The sequence below is a fragment of the Miniopterus natalensis genome, chromosome 3 (genome assembly GCF_054644295.1).
Source record: "Miniopterus natalensis isolate mMinNat1 chromosome 3, mMinNat1.hap1, whole genome shotgun sequence".
NCBI classification, from domain to species: Eukaryota; Metazoa; Chordata; class Mammalia; order Chiroptera; family Miniopteridae; genus Miniopterus; species Miniopterus natalensis.
The window spans coordinates 97,258,476-97,274,937 of record NC_142083.1 but is presented as its reverse complement, the minus strand read 5'-3'; the positions used below and the strand labels follow the sequence as shown (position 1 = coordinate 97,274,937).

Here is a 16,462-nt window from a genome sequence, read left to right as displayed (position 1 = left end):
ACAGGTGCCACTGCCACCTCTCCTGCGAAGGCCCTTTCCACTTCAGAAACGGAACTAGCCCAAGAGATAGGGGTGGGGTAAATGATTTCCCCTGGGTCCTAAAGGGAGCTGAGTCCGGAAGGTGCCCCATAGCAGTCGGGGGTCTCGCGGCGGATCATCAAGGGAACCGAACTTACCCCTCAGGGGGAGGAACAAAACTGTCCCGGTCTAGGAGAGGACAGACAACCGGGCGCTGAGAGTGGGAAAGAAGGACTTTCAATAAGATGGTGAGGGGCGCAGAGCCTTTGGCCGGCCCTGGGGAAAGGACGCAACCTTAGAAAGGGTAACTAGGGCAGGAACCCATTGGCTTTGCTTGGATTCTGCTCTCCACTGTGATCCTGGGCGCCTCTTAAATAGAGTGCGCTCCACTTTCAGCCTCTACTGCTGTGGGAGGGAATCAAAACCACGAGGGGCCATCCCTCTCGTCCGGTGAGGGTCCAAGTGTTCATAGGTCCCGTCTTCTCGCCCTAGTCACCCCAAGCAGCTCCGACACTTCTGTGAGGGGGGTGTCTCTCCCGGCTCAGCCTGTACTCCCACTCGCTCTTCCTGTTAGTCTGGCACCGGAGCGAAGCCACTTCCGGCCTCCGGTGGCATTTTCGGCCGTCCTCTTCCGGGTGATGGCGGCCCAGTGCCCCGGATGTAGTCCTGGCGAAAGCCCCTCGCTTTTCCTTTGCCAGCCTTTCTTGGGTCCTTAGGTGAGCGGGCACCGGTGGGGCTGCTCGAATTCCCTTGGCTCTGCCGCTTCTCTAATTTGTACACGTAGCCCGGGACAGTTGGGGGTCAGCCAGCGGAGCTGGGAGTTCGGCGCAGGGAGGAGCGGGGCGGCCACGGCGCTAAGTCCTGGGTCTGTCAGGGCCTCACGGGATCCGAGGGAGCTGGGGGTGGAGGAGCGGGCGTCGGCCGCGAACCCGCGCCGCGTCCAGGACTGCTGGGGCCCGGAATGTGATGGTCACCTGGGGCAGCCGCTCTCCTTTCGTCAAGGGTGGGGTGCCTGTGGGAGCTCCTCCGTGCGTCCACCTCTCGGACCCTGCTCCAGCAACACTTTTGGATGCCGGATGCCAACCCAAGTCCCGAGGGCCTCTTGGCTGCCAACTCCCCTTTCGGCCCCTGATTCCGTGCTCCTTCCCCTCACGTACTGGATCTAGTACGTACCTGGGAAAATGCTTGCTGAGCTGACGTCCCTCTCGCGATGAGTGTTCTCCTCTCTCAGTTCCCTTAATCTGCACCCTTTCCCTCAGCTTGTTTGGGGAAGGCCCTTCTTTCCAGTCATGCCAAAGAGGAAAGTGACCTTCCAAGGCGTGGGGAATGAGGATGATGAAGATGAAATCAGTGTTCCCAAGAAGAAGGTGAGAAGGCCTACTACTGTGTTCTGGGGAACAGTGAGGGGAAACAAAAAAGAATTAGAAGCCAGACGAGGGAAAGCTTTGGGGACAAAGAAAGGGCTAGCTTTTCCATGCTCTCAGGAATGGGTTTGGAGGATTTTCAGACTGAGTCCAGATCATAGAGCATTTTGAGGAATAGTGTGGGTGCTAAGAAAAAAAATACTTTTCCTCCCACCTTCTAAGTTCTAGGTGGGCCAATAATCAAATTAACAGATTAACAGGGGAAAATAAAATTTTAATACATGCACATGGGAAATTCACATAAGCATGAAAATTCCAAAGACAGTGAGGCAACATTAGGTATATATAATATTTTGGACAAGGGAGTAAAGGTGGGGAATGGGGGTCTTAGTTTTTAGAAGTTAGAATTGTGCAATTTACATGTCGTTGAAGAAGAGTGGAACATACATAGTAGGCAGATTCTTGCTAGGCAACTCAAACAACAAGTCACTGGGAGTATCTAGCTAAGAGGCTCCTGCCTGAAGTCCTCTTGTTTACCATACTTAATTCAAATTAGGCTGAGGTGAACATTCTATGATTTCCTTCCTGTAGTGGGTTTTTCTGTCTGAATCTCTTGGGTAGTAAAGTGGGGAGGGTCAAAGATTCTGAGCTTTCTTCTTTTTTTTTAAATATAGTTTTGTTGATTTTAGAGAGAGCAAGGGAGAGAGAGATAGAAACATCAATGGTGAGACATTGATCGGCTGCCTCCTGCATGCCCTCTACTGGAGATCGAGCGTGCAACCCTGGGCATGTGCCCTGACCAGGAATCGAACCTCAATCTCCTGGATCCTAGGTGGATGCTCAACCGCCGAGCCACGCCTGATCAGGCTGAGTCTTGTCCCTTAATAAACAGTTTAATATTTCAAAAAGGCAGCTTCAGGGTGGCAAAACTTTGGTTCCCTTCAATAACCAGTAACCTGCATCTGTGGACTGTCTGGCTCCTGCTCACAGCTGGTGGACGCTGCGGCTGGGACAGGAGGTCCTGGGAGCCGCTTCAAAGGCAAACATTCTTTGGACAGCGATGAGGAGGATGAGGAGGAGGGGTCCAGCAAATATGACATCCTAGCCTCAGAGGACGTGGAAGGTGAGCTGTACCTGGGAATTGACCCTCTGCTGGGGGAAGAGATGGGCTTCTGGGAATGTAGACCAAGGAGGCCTCGTCTCTTTGTTGCATGCCTAGCATGGATACCTGTGTCTTTGGTGCAGGTCAGGAAGCAGCCACACTCCCCAGTGAGGGAGGGGTACGGATCACACCCTTCAACCTACAGGAAGAGATGGAAGAAGGCCACTTTGATGCTGATGGCAACTACTTCTTGAACCGGGACGCTCAGATCCGAGACAGCTGGCTGGACAACATTGACTGGGTGTGGCTTGAGTTGGTGTGGCTGGGGCCTGGAGGCAGCAAGTGCTTGGGCCCTGCTGGCAGTTTATAGGAAATAACCCCCCTATTTTCACATTACAGGTGAAGATCAGGGAGCGGCCACCTGATCAGGGCTCACTGTCAGACTCAGATGAGGAGGACAGCCTTGGCCAGACACCAATGAGTGCCCAAGCCCTCCTGGAGGGCCTTCTGGAACTCCTGTTGCCGAGAGAGACAGTGGCTGGGGCGCTGAGGCGTCTAGGGGCCAGAGGAGGAGGCAAAGGGGATAATAGTAAGGGGCCTGGGCGGCCCAGTTCCCCCCAGCGCTTGGACCGGCTATGTGGTTTGGCCGACCAGATGGTGGCTCGGGGCAACCTTGGTGTTTATCAGGAGACAAGAGAACGGTTGGCCATGCAGCTGAAGGGGTTGGGGTGCCGGACCCAGGGACCCCCTGACCCCATACCCCAACCATCTCTGGACATGTTTGCTGAGGAAGTGGCAGAGGGAGAGCTGGAGACCCCAACCCCTGTCCAGAGAGGAGGTGAGGTTTAAGGGCGGTGGGGGAAGGGGGAGTGTTGTGGGCAGAGGCAGGGCACTTGAAGCCCAAGTCACTTTGCCTGTTATTTTAGAAGCAGAGTTGCCAGGAGATGGTCTGGAGGATGTGATGTGGGAATATAAGTGGGAGAACACAGGTGATGCTGAGCTGTACGGGCCTTTCACCAGCACCCAGATGCAGGTAAGCCCCATTCTGCCTCTTCTTTCCCCTCCCAGCCCTCAACCCATCAGTCCTCCTCCAGTTCTACCCTCTTTTCTGCAGACCTGGGTGAATGAAGGCTACTTCCCTGATGGTGTTTATTGCCGGAAGCTGGACCCCCCTGGTGGACAGTTCTACAACTCCAAACGAATTGACTTTGACCTCTACACGTGAGCCTTCTGAGGGCCAATTTGGTGGCCTTTTCTTTCCTGGACTCTGGAGGAGGCCCCAGCTGCTCAGGCAGTGAGGATATTGGGGGCCACTTTTCAGTCAGTTTTCCTTTCCCAATAAAAGCCTTTAGTCATGTATTAGGTCCTTGGCTGTGCTGATGGCCAGAAGCCAGGGACCTCCACAGCCCCTTTGGATTTGCCTCTATCCTTGAGTGTTCCCTTGTGAAGTTTCTCTTTGGGAGTTTCTGGTCCCTTGAACCATCTCATCTTTGTTTCCCACTCCTAGGGGCAGAGCCAGGGCTGTCAGGTGGCCTGTGGCCTCCCCACCTGGACTCTGCTCACCTTCACTCACACATTCTCCAGTATTGGGGGTTCCTGTTTTGCTGTTCTTAGGTCTTTGGCTTTTAGGACCTTAGACTCTCTGTCCTTGCAGCCAGTATAGGATAGAGCCCCAGAAGTGGAGATTTCAGGCCTTGAAGAGCTGGGACATCTGTTGGGGGTGAGCAGGAAGCCTGGTATTCACTGGCTCCCCACTGTCTCAGGCTCCTTAGGTGAAGTGCGGACAGCGTTGGCACTTGAAGAACCCTTTAAGGCCACCTGGGGCAACTGTCCATTGAACAGACACTGAGAGGAGCAGTGCCTCACTGGAGGTTGCAGTCAATCAGAGGGCTGGCCCAGACCCAGTGGGCTCCTTTCCCAGACCTTTCTTGGTACCAGTTATTTTCTGCCTTGAATTTGAGGCTCTGAAGCTTGCATTCCCTGAGCTCCCATAGTGTTCCTGGCGCAGGGCTAATGCCTTGAGGGAACTGAGATAACTGGTCTGGTTCCCTTTCAGGAATTCAGAGTTAGGGATGAGGAGGATGGGGAGGTAGGTAGACAGGTATAATTGACACCCCCTCGCCCCATCCCATTAGTGCTGCCTTAGGTCTCACTTGCATCAAGTTAGGGTGATTCCTCCACTTTTCCATCTTGGCTGGTCATTGGGATCTCATGGGGAACTGTACAATTACTACTCAGAATCTGAATGAATTGATCTAGGTAGTGGCCTGGAGGTAGGTCTGTCAAGAGTTCCCAGGTGTTTCCAATGTGCGTCCAGGTGGAGAAACACAGGGCCTGACTCCCAAGACAGGTTACAAGTGGGGAGGAATCAGCTCCTAGACCCTGTTGTGGTAGCATAGCTGAGCATGTGTGTGGCCAGGGCTCTGGTGGAGTTTGTTAGTTACAAGAGAGCTGAGCACCAGAGCCATGGGACAGGGTGGAAGGGGCCAGGCCAGGCACTAGGAAAGATGGGTTAGGACAGATACCTGATGTTCCAGTGAGGCCTCCATTTTCTATAATAGTCAGACCCACTCTAGTGCTAAGCCAGACCTGGTTGTCATTGACTCCAGGATGCCTTTGGTTGTAAGATAGCTTACTTTGTTTCATTAAGAAAGGAAACCCTACCAGTTATAGTTGTAAGATATTACAGATTAAAAGGTGCATCCTACCCAGCCAGCATGGCTTAGTGGTTGAGCATCGTCCTATGAACCAGGACATCACGGTTGGATTCCCGGTCATGGCACATGCCTGGGTTGTGGGCTTGATCCCCAGCGGGGTGTGTGCAGGAGGCAGCTGAACGATGATTCATCATTGATGTTTCTATCTCTCCCTTCCTCTCTCTGAAATCAATAAAAACGTGTTTGTTTTTTTAAAAAGGTGTGTCCTGATTTCAGGAATATTCAGAGATGAAAACAGGCCTCTTAGGACCAATGAAATACAGTTTTACCTTTATATCCCCAGTGCCTAACTCCTGGGAGGTGCTTAGTGTTTGGTGACTAGATGGAAGCCAAGGGACAGCTCCCCTGGATGTCTCACAGGTGTCTCAGTCTCCCCCTCAGCCTATTCCTGTGTTCACCTCCATGATGACACCTTGTAGGGGCAGAATAATGGCCCCACAAAGATGTCCACATCCTCCACCTCAACCTGTGAATATGTGATCTTACATGGCAAAAGGGACTTTGCAGAAATGATCAATGATTTTGAGATGGGGAGATTATCATGGATAATCAAGGTGGGCCCAATGTAATCATAAGGGTCCTATGAAGTGAAAGGGAGTCAGGAGGGTCAGAGTGAGAGGGAGGTGAAGATGTTGCTTTGAAGATGGAGGGGCCATGTGTCAAGGAATGCAGTGGCCTGTAGAAGCTGGAAAAGGCAAGAAGACAGATTCTTTCCAGTCTCCACAAAGAAATGCAGTCCTACTAAAAGGATTTAGCCCAGTGAAAATAATTTTGGATTTCTTTTTTTAAACACTAAACATGGTTATATTTAAGAAACACTGCACATGGTAATATTTATTGCAGAAACTTTTTTTTTTTAATCTTAATTTCAGAGAGAGGAAAGGAGGGGGAGAGAGAGAGATCGAAACATCAATGATAAGAGTCACTGATCGGCTGCCTAGCCCGCAACCGGGCATGTGCCCTGACTGGGAATCGATCCCCGATCACCTGGATCCTAGGTTGATGCTCGACCGCTGAGCCATACCCGGCTGGGCTATTGCGGAAACTTTAAATATATATATATTTTTATTGATTGCAGAGAGAGGAAGGGAGAGGGAGAGTGAGAAACATCAATGATGAGTCATTGATCAGCTGCCTCCACAGCCCGAAACCCGGGCACTCAGTTCACTCAGATTCCCCTATTTACATCTTTCAATGGTACGTGTTACGAAAGAACCATCGTTACTATTTTTAACAGTTACTGAGCTATCCACCCATTTAAAGTGAACAAGTCAGCCCAGCTGGGCTTAGCTTAGCTGTTGAGCATCGACCTAGGATCCAGGAGATCGAGGTTTGATTCCCGGTCAGGGCACATGCCTGGGTTGTGGGCTCGATCCCCAATCGAGGGCCTGCAGGAGGCAGCTGATCCATGACTTTTTCCCTCTCCCTCTCTCTGAAATCAATAGAGATATATTTTTTTAAAAAGTGAACAAGTCAGTCAGTGGCTTTTAATATATTCATTGTTGTGCAATCATCAGTTTTAGAACATTTTTGCTTACCCCAAGAGCAACCCCACCCATTAGCAGTTCCCATCGCTCCCCATGCCCACCTTATCCTCCAGTCTCTGGGAACCACTAATTTACTTCCTCTCTCTAGATTTGTCTATTCTGGACATTTCATACAAATGGAGTCATACAATATGTGGTCTTTTGTGTCTTATGTGTCTGCTTCTTGCAGTTAGCATGTTTTTAATATTCTAACGTGTAACAGTATTTTAGCTTTTTTATTGTTGAATAATATTCCATTGTATGGATATATGGTATATTACTATTAACTAAACATCCCACTTAATTTAGATTTGAATTCTAATTTTCCCCTGATGTCTTTTCTCTGTTTCAGAATCCCTTCTAGGTCTCACACTGCATTTAGTCATCATCCTCTTTAGCTTCCTCTGGTCTGACAGTTTCTCAGACTTGTTTTCACTGATCTTGAGAGTTCTGGGAGTACTGGTTAGGTATTTTGTAATATATTCCTAAAATTTGGGCTCATCTGGTGTTTTTCTCATAATTAGATTTGGGTTATGGGTTTGGGGGAGGAAGATCCTGGAGGTGAAGTTCCTTGTCTTTTACTGAAATCCTTTAATGGCTGCCTCCACATTGCCCTCAGAGTGAAGTTCACAAGCTTGAAGCTGACTGCGAGGTCTTCCATGGCCTGGCCGGAGCCAGCCCCTCCAGTTCCGTCTGCCTTTGTTTCCCTTCTCCCTTATCTTCCCCCAGCTCCAGGCTCCAGCCTGCTTCTAGAAGAGGGCAGATAATTTCATTTCTCCAGGCTGGGCAGTGGTGACACCTTTCTCTTTTCTGACTATCTGGGAAAGACCAATTAATATATCTGTTGTGACATAGTTCGGGCCTCCTTTTCCTAAAAGCTTCCTAACTCCTACTCTTCACCACCTAGGTGGCTCATTATTTCTTCCACTGTGCCCAGCAGCACAGATGTCTGATGTAACACCTAGAGCTATTTCTCCTGATCTGTCTCCACCAGGTAGCCTGAGACGGGATCAGTGGTGATGAATGAATAGAGAATCAGCCAATTCTTTCCTGGTTCTGTGTGCCAGGGGGCAACCCCTTCCTGACCTAGGCGGCCTGTGAGACTGTTTGTCTTTGCTGCCCCAGAAAAGATGAGGTGTGACCTGGGTGGGTGGTGTACAGGTGTCTAGACTGGAGTCTCTCAAGGGGCAGGGCAGAGAAGTTATTAGGGTCATTCTAACCCCTGGGAGTGTCACTGAACCAGTGTCACTGAACAAATTTACAGGAGGGTTTCAAGGTCAAAACTGCAGATGTTATCACTGCATCCTGAACACTAGACCCTCTGAAATGCAGCTTCTTGCCTTTGACAGGCCATTTTCCAGGAGAGTAGCAGGGGTAGGGGAAGGCAACTCTGGGTACTCCTGGTTGAGGGTCAGAGTATCACACTGCCCTGGGCATCTAGTGGGTCCTGGGGGAGACAAGCACTATGGAGGAGCCCCAAAAGGGGCTAAACCTAACAAAGGGTTAGGCTCCACAAAGCCTGAGGAGTTTGGGAAGTCTTAATGCTTTTGACACATCTGCCACCCCTTCCAGACCCACCTGGCTGGCTTGATGCCTCATTGCACAGTCACTGAACCCCAGCCTCCCAAGCAGTAGGGAGGCCTGAAACTGAGCAGCTTGTCTTCCATTCTACTCTCAGCTAGAACCCAGCTGGAGCCCCATAGATACCCAGATCTTCCTGATGCTGAGACCCGAGAGGAATTTCTCTATCACTTCCTCCAGGGAGCTTTTCTTGACCCCCAGATTTGAGTAATGTGATTCCATAGGTCCTCGTGCTTTGTCTTTGTTACCCTTATCGATGGCCACAGTAGCTTCTATGAGAGCTGGAACCATGGGGAGCCTGTGTATCTCCTGCACTGAATGCCAGGCCTAGTGCATAGTAGATGTTCCATAAATATTTATTGAAAAGGGTTTAGAAGGGTGGTCTAAGATGGAGTTCAGGTCTGCTTAGAGCTACCCAGTCTGGGCAGATAATGGCCCAAGGGAGGAAACTGAGAACTGGGGTACAAACGGATCACAACGAGTTTAGAATTGGGATACAAGGGGTCTCAACAAGGCTTCCCCTGTTCCAGATGTCATGAACTCTGAGCCCAGCCAAGTTTCCAACTTTGTCTTCTTTATAGCCCCTTCTTTTTTTCTTTTTAAAAAGTAGATCTTTATTGATTTCAGAGAAAGGAAGGGAGGGAGAGAGAGAGATAGAAACATCAGTGATGAAAGAGTCATTGATCGGCTGCCTCCTGCACGCCCCCAACTGGGGATTGAGCCCGCAACCGGGGCATGTGCCCTGACCGGGAATCGAACCCCAATCTCCTGGATCCTGGGTTGATGCTCAACCACTGAGCAACATTGGCTGGACTTCATTTCTTTTTAAAGCTGAATAATATTCCATGCATCAGTTGATGTGCATGTAGGTTGTTTCTGCTTTGGGGCAGTTATAAATAATGCTTCGTGAACAAGTTTTTCATGTGTGTAAGTTTTTATGTTTTCATTTCTTTTGAGTATATACCTAAGAGTGGAGCTGTTGGGTCAGATAGTTATGCTAATATGGTTAAAAACATTTAGTATTTTGAGGAACTGCCAAACTTTTACAAAGTGGCTGCACCATTATGTGTTTCCATCCAGTGTATGAGGGTTAAACGTTGTGTCTTTTTTTTTTTTTTACTTAAATTTATTTATTGAAAACACCCCCACAATAAATAGAATGTCGGTGCCTGGAAACTTTCTCAGCCTTCCCTAAGCCCAAGGCCTGTTCCCTAGTAGCAGGGAAGTCAGCGTGTGCTCCGAGGCATTGAGTATATAAGCACCAAGCTGAGACTGTCTTCCTGGCATAAAAGGATTGGAAGAGAATGGAAAGGGAATCCCTCTTTTACTCTTTGTGCTTAATGCAGGCCTGATACCACCCAAAAACACCTCAAGGGAATGAGGGTATCCACCCGATACTTTGGGGATGCTGGACTAGAGACTCCCTCTGCATCATGCTGAGCACCATGTGGAGACAAAGCTCTCTGAGCACACCTTCGGGCACCACAAGATCCCCTCCGCATGCGCCTGCTCTCACACCAAGGCCTAGCAACTCCTTCTCCCCTCGCCTGCCCCCATCGGAGGTCACTACTGACTCAGGGGGGACGCCAGGGGAACGAGCCCACCAGCAGGAGTCCATGCATGCTGAGCACCATGAGCAGGAAGAGGGGCAGGGTGGAGGTGACCAGCTCCATAGTGTGGTTGCCGAGATGCCACTGGGGCAAGCCGGTGTTCACCAGCTGCTGGTTGAGGTCATTGGGGGGGTTTGAGCAGCACCCAGCCTGGCTCCCCTTCCCCCAGCTTCACAAGGCCATGACCCCCGGGGGGGCACCATGGCCCCTATTGAGGAAGCTGTGTTGAGGGATGCTGCTTCGTGGTCCTCATTTGGGGGTCGTTGTCTCCCCGATTTCCCCATTGGCCAAGATACGAACCATCCTCCCAGAAGCTCTGGATCCCTTTCCTCAGACCACAAAAAGCCTGCTGGGGCAGCTCCCAGGCCTCTGTAGCTCCCAGGCCGTTTCCTAAACATTGTGTCTTGAATGCCTGTTAGAATAATTGAGGATCAATGATAGTTTTACCTGAATTCCCAAGAATGTAAATTAGATAGAAGTGCCTTGGTTCTGACGGATGTGGGGGTATGTACCAGTTAATTCCAGCAAGAAACAGAATCCAACTCAGATGGCTCTAGAGCCATGCTGTCCAATAGAACCTTCTGTAATGACTGCAATTTTTATATCTGCACTAGCTAAATTATCCAAATAGTCTAAATTATAGCATGGGCCAAATTAGGTTGATAGAAGCCTACATAGTCTACTGTAGAAGAGTGCAACAAGATCTGAACTAGGACCTGTTTTTTATTTTATATATTTTTTAAATTTTGAGGTTATGTTTATTAAAGCCAGGGATAGTGAAACAAGGAAGAGCTTAGGGCAGAAGCACAAGAAGAGAGACTAGGCGGGGCTGCTTTGGCTCATTAGAAACGTTATGGGAAAGAAGTGAGCCAAGGCGGGGCTGCTATCAGCTCACTGGAGAGTCAGAGAAAAGGGGGCTTGGGGGTCCGCTGCCCATTGCTCCCTTGGTTACAAGTCTCGTGGGAACCTTAGAGTTTAGGAGACGCATGCCTATGAAGGAAAAAGGGGAAGAGAAAGGTGCGGGCGTGCTTCCAGGAAGGAGAGCAGGCCAGGACCTGGTTTTAAATTCTGATTCTAGCTCTTACCAGCTGGGTGATCTTAGGCAAGTCACTTAACATCTCTGAGCCACCATGGCTCTCTGTAATTGGAATAGCACCCATATCAGTGCTGGTCCTCTTGTCTTAATCAGCACTCACTCTTGAGGTGAACTCATCCAGACTCATGGCTTTAAATAACACCACCCAGCCCTGGCCAGTTTGGCTCAGTGGTTGCAGCGTTGGCCCCTGGACTGAAGAGTCCCAGGTTTGATTCCAGCCAAGGGCATGTACCTTGGTTGCAGGCTCGATCTCCGGCCCTGGTCGGAGCGCGTTTGGGAGGCAACCGATCGATGTGTCTCTCTCACCTTGATGTCTCTCTCTGCCTCCCCCCGCCTTCCACTCTCTCTGAAAAGCAATGGAAGAAATATCCTTGGGTAACGATTAAATAAATAAATAACACCATCCAAATGCTAATGTCCCCCAAATTTACACTTTGAAATCACTTGGATGTCTAATAGGAATCTCAAATTTGGCATGTCCCCAGATGAACTCTATCTTCTCCCCCAAACCTGCTCCACCCCCAGCCTTCCCATATCAGAAAACATTTATCGCAGCTGGTCAGGCCAAAGCCCTTGGCATTGTCTTTGAATCTCTCTCTCACACCCGCATATCTCACATGTTAAAAAACCCTTTTCGTTCTACCTCAGAAGGTATTCGGCAGCTGCCCACTTCTCTCCACATCTCCACTCACTGCAATTCCGACCCTGTCATCTCTCCCCAGCTCATCTCTCACTGGCCTCTCTGCTCCCACCTTCGGCCCCACAGTCTGTCTTCCCTGTAACATCCAGAAGGGGCCCTTCAAAGGTGAAGCCCTCCAGCAGCTCTCCAGTGACTCGGAGCAAAAGTCCTCAGGATCACCTGGAAGAATCTGGTTCTGTTTCCTCTGTGACCCCCCTCCCACCCTATCCCTGTCGTGTGCCCCGCTCCAGCCTCACTGGCCTCCTCGGGGGTTTCCGTAACATGCCAAGCACGGTCCGACTTTAGGGCCCTTGGCTTGGCTTTGTCCCCCTGTGGAACCCCTTCCCCAGGGGTTTTGTGGTTGCTCCCTCACTTCTCTCAGGTTTCGCTAAGGTGTCATCTCCGAGAGGCCTTCCTGGAGGAGAGAGAATTTCCTATGCCCCCTTTTCTGCTTTATGTTCCTCCATGATGCCCAACATTATAAATCTGGGCAGAGTCTCCATCTTCTTTTGGGAGATGGTCACCTCCAGGAGGACAGGTGACTGACACTTTATTTGGTCCGTTACTATATCATATGCCTGAGACATAGTGTTCAACAAAGTTTGTGGAATAAATGAACAAATTAAATAACATTGTGAGGTAAATCTGTTATTCTCATTGTATTGTATTTATTTATTTATCCTCACTTGATATTTTCTCCATTGCTTTTCAGAGAGAGCGGAGGGGGGCAAGAGAGAGAGAAACATGGATGTGAGAGAGACACATCGATTGGTTGCCTCCTGCACACACCCCGACTGGGGCAGGAGATCGAGCCTGCAACTGAGGTATGTGCCCCTGGCTGGAATAGAACCCAGGACCCTTCAATCCGTGGGCCGACGCTCTAACCACTGAGCCAAACCAACCAGGGCTCATTTTATTTTATTTAAAAAGTATTTTTTTTAAAAAAAATGTATCTTTATTGATTTCAGAGAGAGGAAGGGAGAGGGAGAGAGAGAGAGAAACATCAGTGATGAGAGAGTCATTGATCGGCTGCCTCCTGCATGGTTCCACCCTGGGGATCGAGCCCGCAACCCGAGCATGTGCCCTGACCGGGAATTGAACCCCGATCGCCTGGATCCTAGGTTGACACTCAACCGCTGAGCCACGCCTGGCTGGGCTAAAAAGTATTTTTTAATTGATTTTTATAGAGAGAGAAAGAGACAGAGAGAGAGAAACATGGATGTGAAAGCGGAGATCGAGCTCGAAACCAGGCTTGTGCCCTGACCAGGAGTCAAGCTGGCAACCTTTTGGTGCACAGGACCACGCCCAGCCAACTGAACCACACTGGGCGGGACTCTTACTCTCATTTTAAAGGTCAGGAAAACAGACTCAGAAATGTAGCCAAGTTCACATAGTTAAAGACTGGTAGTCGCCTTAAGCCAGACTGTCTGACTCCAAGGCCCAGGCCCCGACTGAAGCACCGCCCGTTGGCCATTACATCATTACAACTGGCCAAAAGTCTGTTCTTACATGAAAATCAATTTTAGAAGCGAGTGCCAAGAAAACTCTGACTGCTTTTCGGCTAAGAGAACTTATCATGCAAATTGTTCCCTTTGGGGTTAGCCCCAGGAAGCTCCCTTTCTTCTGCTTGATTTTTCTCTCTCTCATTTTTATTAACCTTACCATCTACATTCTTTGGTTTTTTTTTAAATTAAATTTTTTTTTTTTTAATATATCTTTATTGATTTCAGAGAGAGGAAAGGAGAGGGAGAGAGAGAGCTAGAAACATCAGTGATGAGAGAGTCATTGATCAGCTGCAGCCCGCAACCCGGGCATGTGCTCTGACCGGGAATCGAACCCTGATTGCCTGGATCCTAGGTCGACGCTTAACCGCTGAGCCACGCCCGGCCAGGCAAATTAAAATTTTCTTATTTGAGGGGGGGGACATCGATTTGTTGTTCCACTTATTTATGGATTCATTGGTTGATTCTTGTATGTGCCCTGATGGTGTCAAACCCACAGCCTTGGTGTAGCGGGGTGAGGCTCTAACCAATTGAGCTACCCCGCCAAGGCTGTTCTTTGTTTTATTTTTTAATTGAGATATAATTGACATGTAATATTATATCAGTTTCAGTTGTACAATTGTGTATATTGTGAAATGATCACTACAATAAGTCTAGTTAACATCCATTACTGCATAGTTACGATTCTTTTTCTTGTGATAAGAAATTTTAGGATCTACTCTCTCAGCAACTTTCAAATAAATATACAATTCAGTGTTGTTAACTATAGTCACTATGCTGCACATCACATCACCAGGGCTTATTCATTTTATAACTGGAAGTTTGTATCTTTTTACCCCCTTCGCCCATTTTGCCCACCCCACCTTTGGCAACCACCAATCTGTTCTCTGTACGAGTGAGTTTGGTGTTTTGTTTGGTTTGATTTTTTAGATTCCACATATAAGTGAAACCATACAGTATTTGCCTCTCTCTGCCTGACATACATCACTTAGCATAATGCCCTCAAGATCCATCCATGTTGTAAATTACAAGATTTCTGTTCTTTTTTTGGCCAAATAATATTTCATGGTATACACATGCACCATATCTTCTTCATTCGTCGATCCACTGATGGACGCCTGGGCTGCTTCTGTATCTTGGCTGTTGTAAATAATGCTGCAATGAACATAAGGGTACAGATCTTTGTGAATTAGTGCTTTCAGTTCCTTTAGCTAAATACCCAGAAGTGGAATTGCTGAACCTTATGGTAGCTTTATTTTTAATTTTTTGAGGAACCTCCACACTGCTTTCCATAATGGCTGTACCAATCTGTGTCCCCACCAGCAGTGCACAAAGCTTTCATTTGCTCGCCAATGCTTGTTATGTCTTGTCCTTTTGATAACAGCCATTCCAATATACGTGAGGTGAGAGCTCATGATGGTTTTGATTTGCATTTCCCGGATGATTAGTGATACTGAGCACTTCTTCCATGTATCTGTTGGCCATGTGTATGTCTTCTTTGGAAAAATATCTATTCAGATATTCTGTCCATTTTGAATTCAATTGTTTGCTTCTTTGTTACTGAGTTGTATGAGTTGTTTATATATTTTGGATATTAACCCCTTAACAGATATGTGATTAAAAAAATATCTTCTTGCATTTTTAATTTAAAAAAAAAAAACTTTATTGATTTCATAGAGAGGAAAGGAGAGGGATAGAGAGAGAGAAACATCGATGATGAGAGAGCCGTTGATTGGCTGCCTCCTGCACACCCCCAACTGGGGATCGAGCCCAGCATGTGCCCTGACCGGGAATCGAACCCCAATCACCTGGGTCCTAGGTCGATGCTCAACCACTGAGCCACGCCCGGCCGGGCTCTTCTTGCATTTTTTAGGTTGCCTTTTCATTTTGTTGATTGCTTCCTTTGCCATGCAGAAGTTTTTAGTTTGACGTAGTTCCGCTTCTTTATTTTTGCTTTTGTTGCCTTTGCTTTTTGGTGTCAAATCTGAAAAGCCTCACCAAGACTGATGTCAAGGAGCTTACCTCCTATGTTTTCTTTATGATTTCTGGTCTTATAGGTAAGTATTTAATCCATATTGAGTTGATGTTTGTGCATGGTATAAGATATGGGTCCATTTTCATTCTTTTTCATGTAGCTAGTTTTCCCAACACCATTCACTGAAGGGACTATCCTTTAGCCATTTGTATATTCTAGCTTCTTTGTCATAAGTTAATTGACTGTATGTGTGGATTTATTTCTAGGCTCTCTATTCTGTTCCATTGTTCTATGTGTCTGTTTTAATGCCTATACTATACTGTTTTGATTACTATAGCTTTGTAATATAGTGTGAAATCAGGAAGCATGATGCCTTTATCTTTGATCTTTCTGAAGATTGTTTTGACTATTTGGGGTCTTTTATGTTTCCATATAATTTTAGGATTGCTTGTTCTATTTCTGTGAAAAAAACCATTGGATTATTTTAAAATCCTCATCTGAGGATATGTTTTTATTGATTTTAGAGAGAGAGAGGAAGGGAGAGGGAGAGAGAGAGAAACGTCGATGTGAGAGAGAAACATGGATCTTTTGACTCCCGTATGCTCCCTGACCTGGGATCGCCTGGGGATCAAACCCACAACCTAGGTATGTGCCCTGACTAGGAATAGAACCTTCAACCCTTCGATGCACAGGACTACACTCCAACCAACTGAGACACGCTGGCCAGGGGCACCATTGGATTTTTAAAAATATGTTTTTACTGATTTTTAGAGAGAGAGGAAGGGAGAGGGATAGAAAGATAGAAGCATTGATGAGAGAGAAACATCAATCAGCTGCCTCCTGCACACCCCCTGCTGGGGATCGAGCCTGCAATCTGGGCATGTGCCCTGACAGGGAATCCATTGGTGACCTTTTGGTTCCTGGGTCCACGCTCAACCTCTGAGTGACACCGGCTGGGCCACCCTTGGATTTTTAAATTCAATCTAGATTGCATTGGGTAGTATGGACATTTTAACAATATTAATTTTTCCAACCCATAAGCATGGGATATCTTCCCATTTATTTGTGTTATCTTCAAATTTTTTCATCAATATCTTGTAGTTTTCAGTGTACAGGTCTTTCACCCGCTTGTTAAATTTATTCCTAGATATCTTATCCTTTTTAAAAATTAAACTTATTGGGGGTAATACTAGTTAATAACATATAAATTTCAGGTGTACAACTGTTACTGGGGAGACAATAAGACCTCGGTTCTTATTGTGAATTCTTGAGGGAAAGATTTCAATCAAGAG

General features: G+C 47.7%; 1 protein-coding gene across 5 annotated transcripts; it reads left to right on the top strand.

Moving 5' to 3' along the window:
* Positions 1 to 635: 635 nt before the first annotated feature.
* Positions 636 to 14,840, top strand: CD2BP2 (CD2 cytoplasmic tail binding protein 2). 5 transcript variants are annotated; one of them, XM_087815794.1, is made up of 8 exons: positions 636 to 734; positions 1,278 to 1,385; positions 2,373 to 2,505; positions 2,628 to 2,785; positions 2,884 to 3,322; positions 3,411 to 3,517; positions 3,599 to 3,705; positions 11,663 to 14,840. In XM_087815794.1, exons 2-8 carry the CDS (start codon positions 1,308 to 1,310, stop codon positions 11,997 to 11,999), a joined length of 1,359 nt encoding a protein of 452 aa, XP_087671920.1. In that variant the 5' UTR covers positions 636 to 734; positions 1,278 to 1,307; the 3' UTR covers positions 12,000 to 14,840. The 5 variants fall into 5 exon arrangements, with proteins under 5 accessions (XP_087671920.1, XP_016074057.1, XP_087671922.1 ...); XM_016218571.2 differs by lacking the exon at positions 11,663 to 14,840 and adding an exon at positions 9,655 to 11,558 and having other exon boundaries at positions 637 to 734; XM_087815795.1 differs by lacking the exon at positions 636 to 734 and adding an exon at positions 1,095 to 1,183.
* Positions 14,841 to 16,462: the final 1,622 nt, after the last annotated feature.

Excerpts from the sequence above, each read along its gene's own strand:
- CD2BP2 (XM_087815794.1), top strand. The coding sequence starts at position 1,308 with ATGCCAAAGAGGAAAGTGACCTTCCAAGGCGTGGGGAATGAGGATGAT. Across the intron at positions 3,323-3,410 it reads AACCCCTGTCCAGAGAGGAG|AAGCAGAGTTGCCAGGAGAT; the intron begins GTGAGGTTTAAG and ends CTGTTATTTTAG. Across the intron at positions 3,518-3,598 it reads TCACCAGCACCCAGATGCAG|ACCTGGGTGAATGAAGGCTA; the intron begins GTAAGCCCCATT and ends TCTTTTCTGCAG.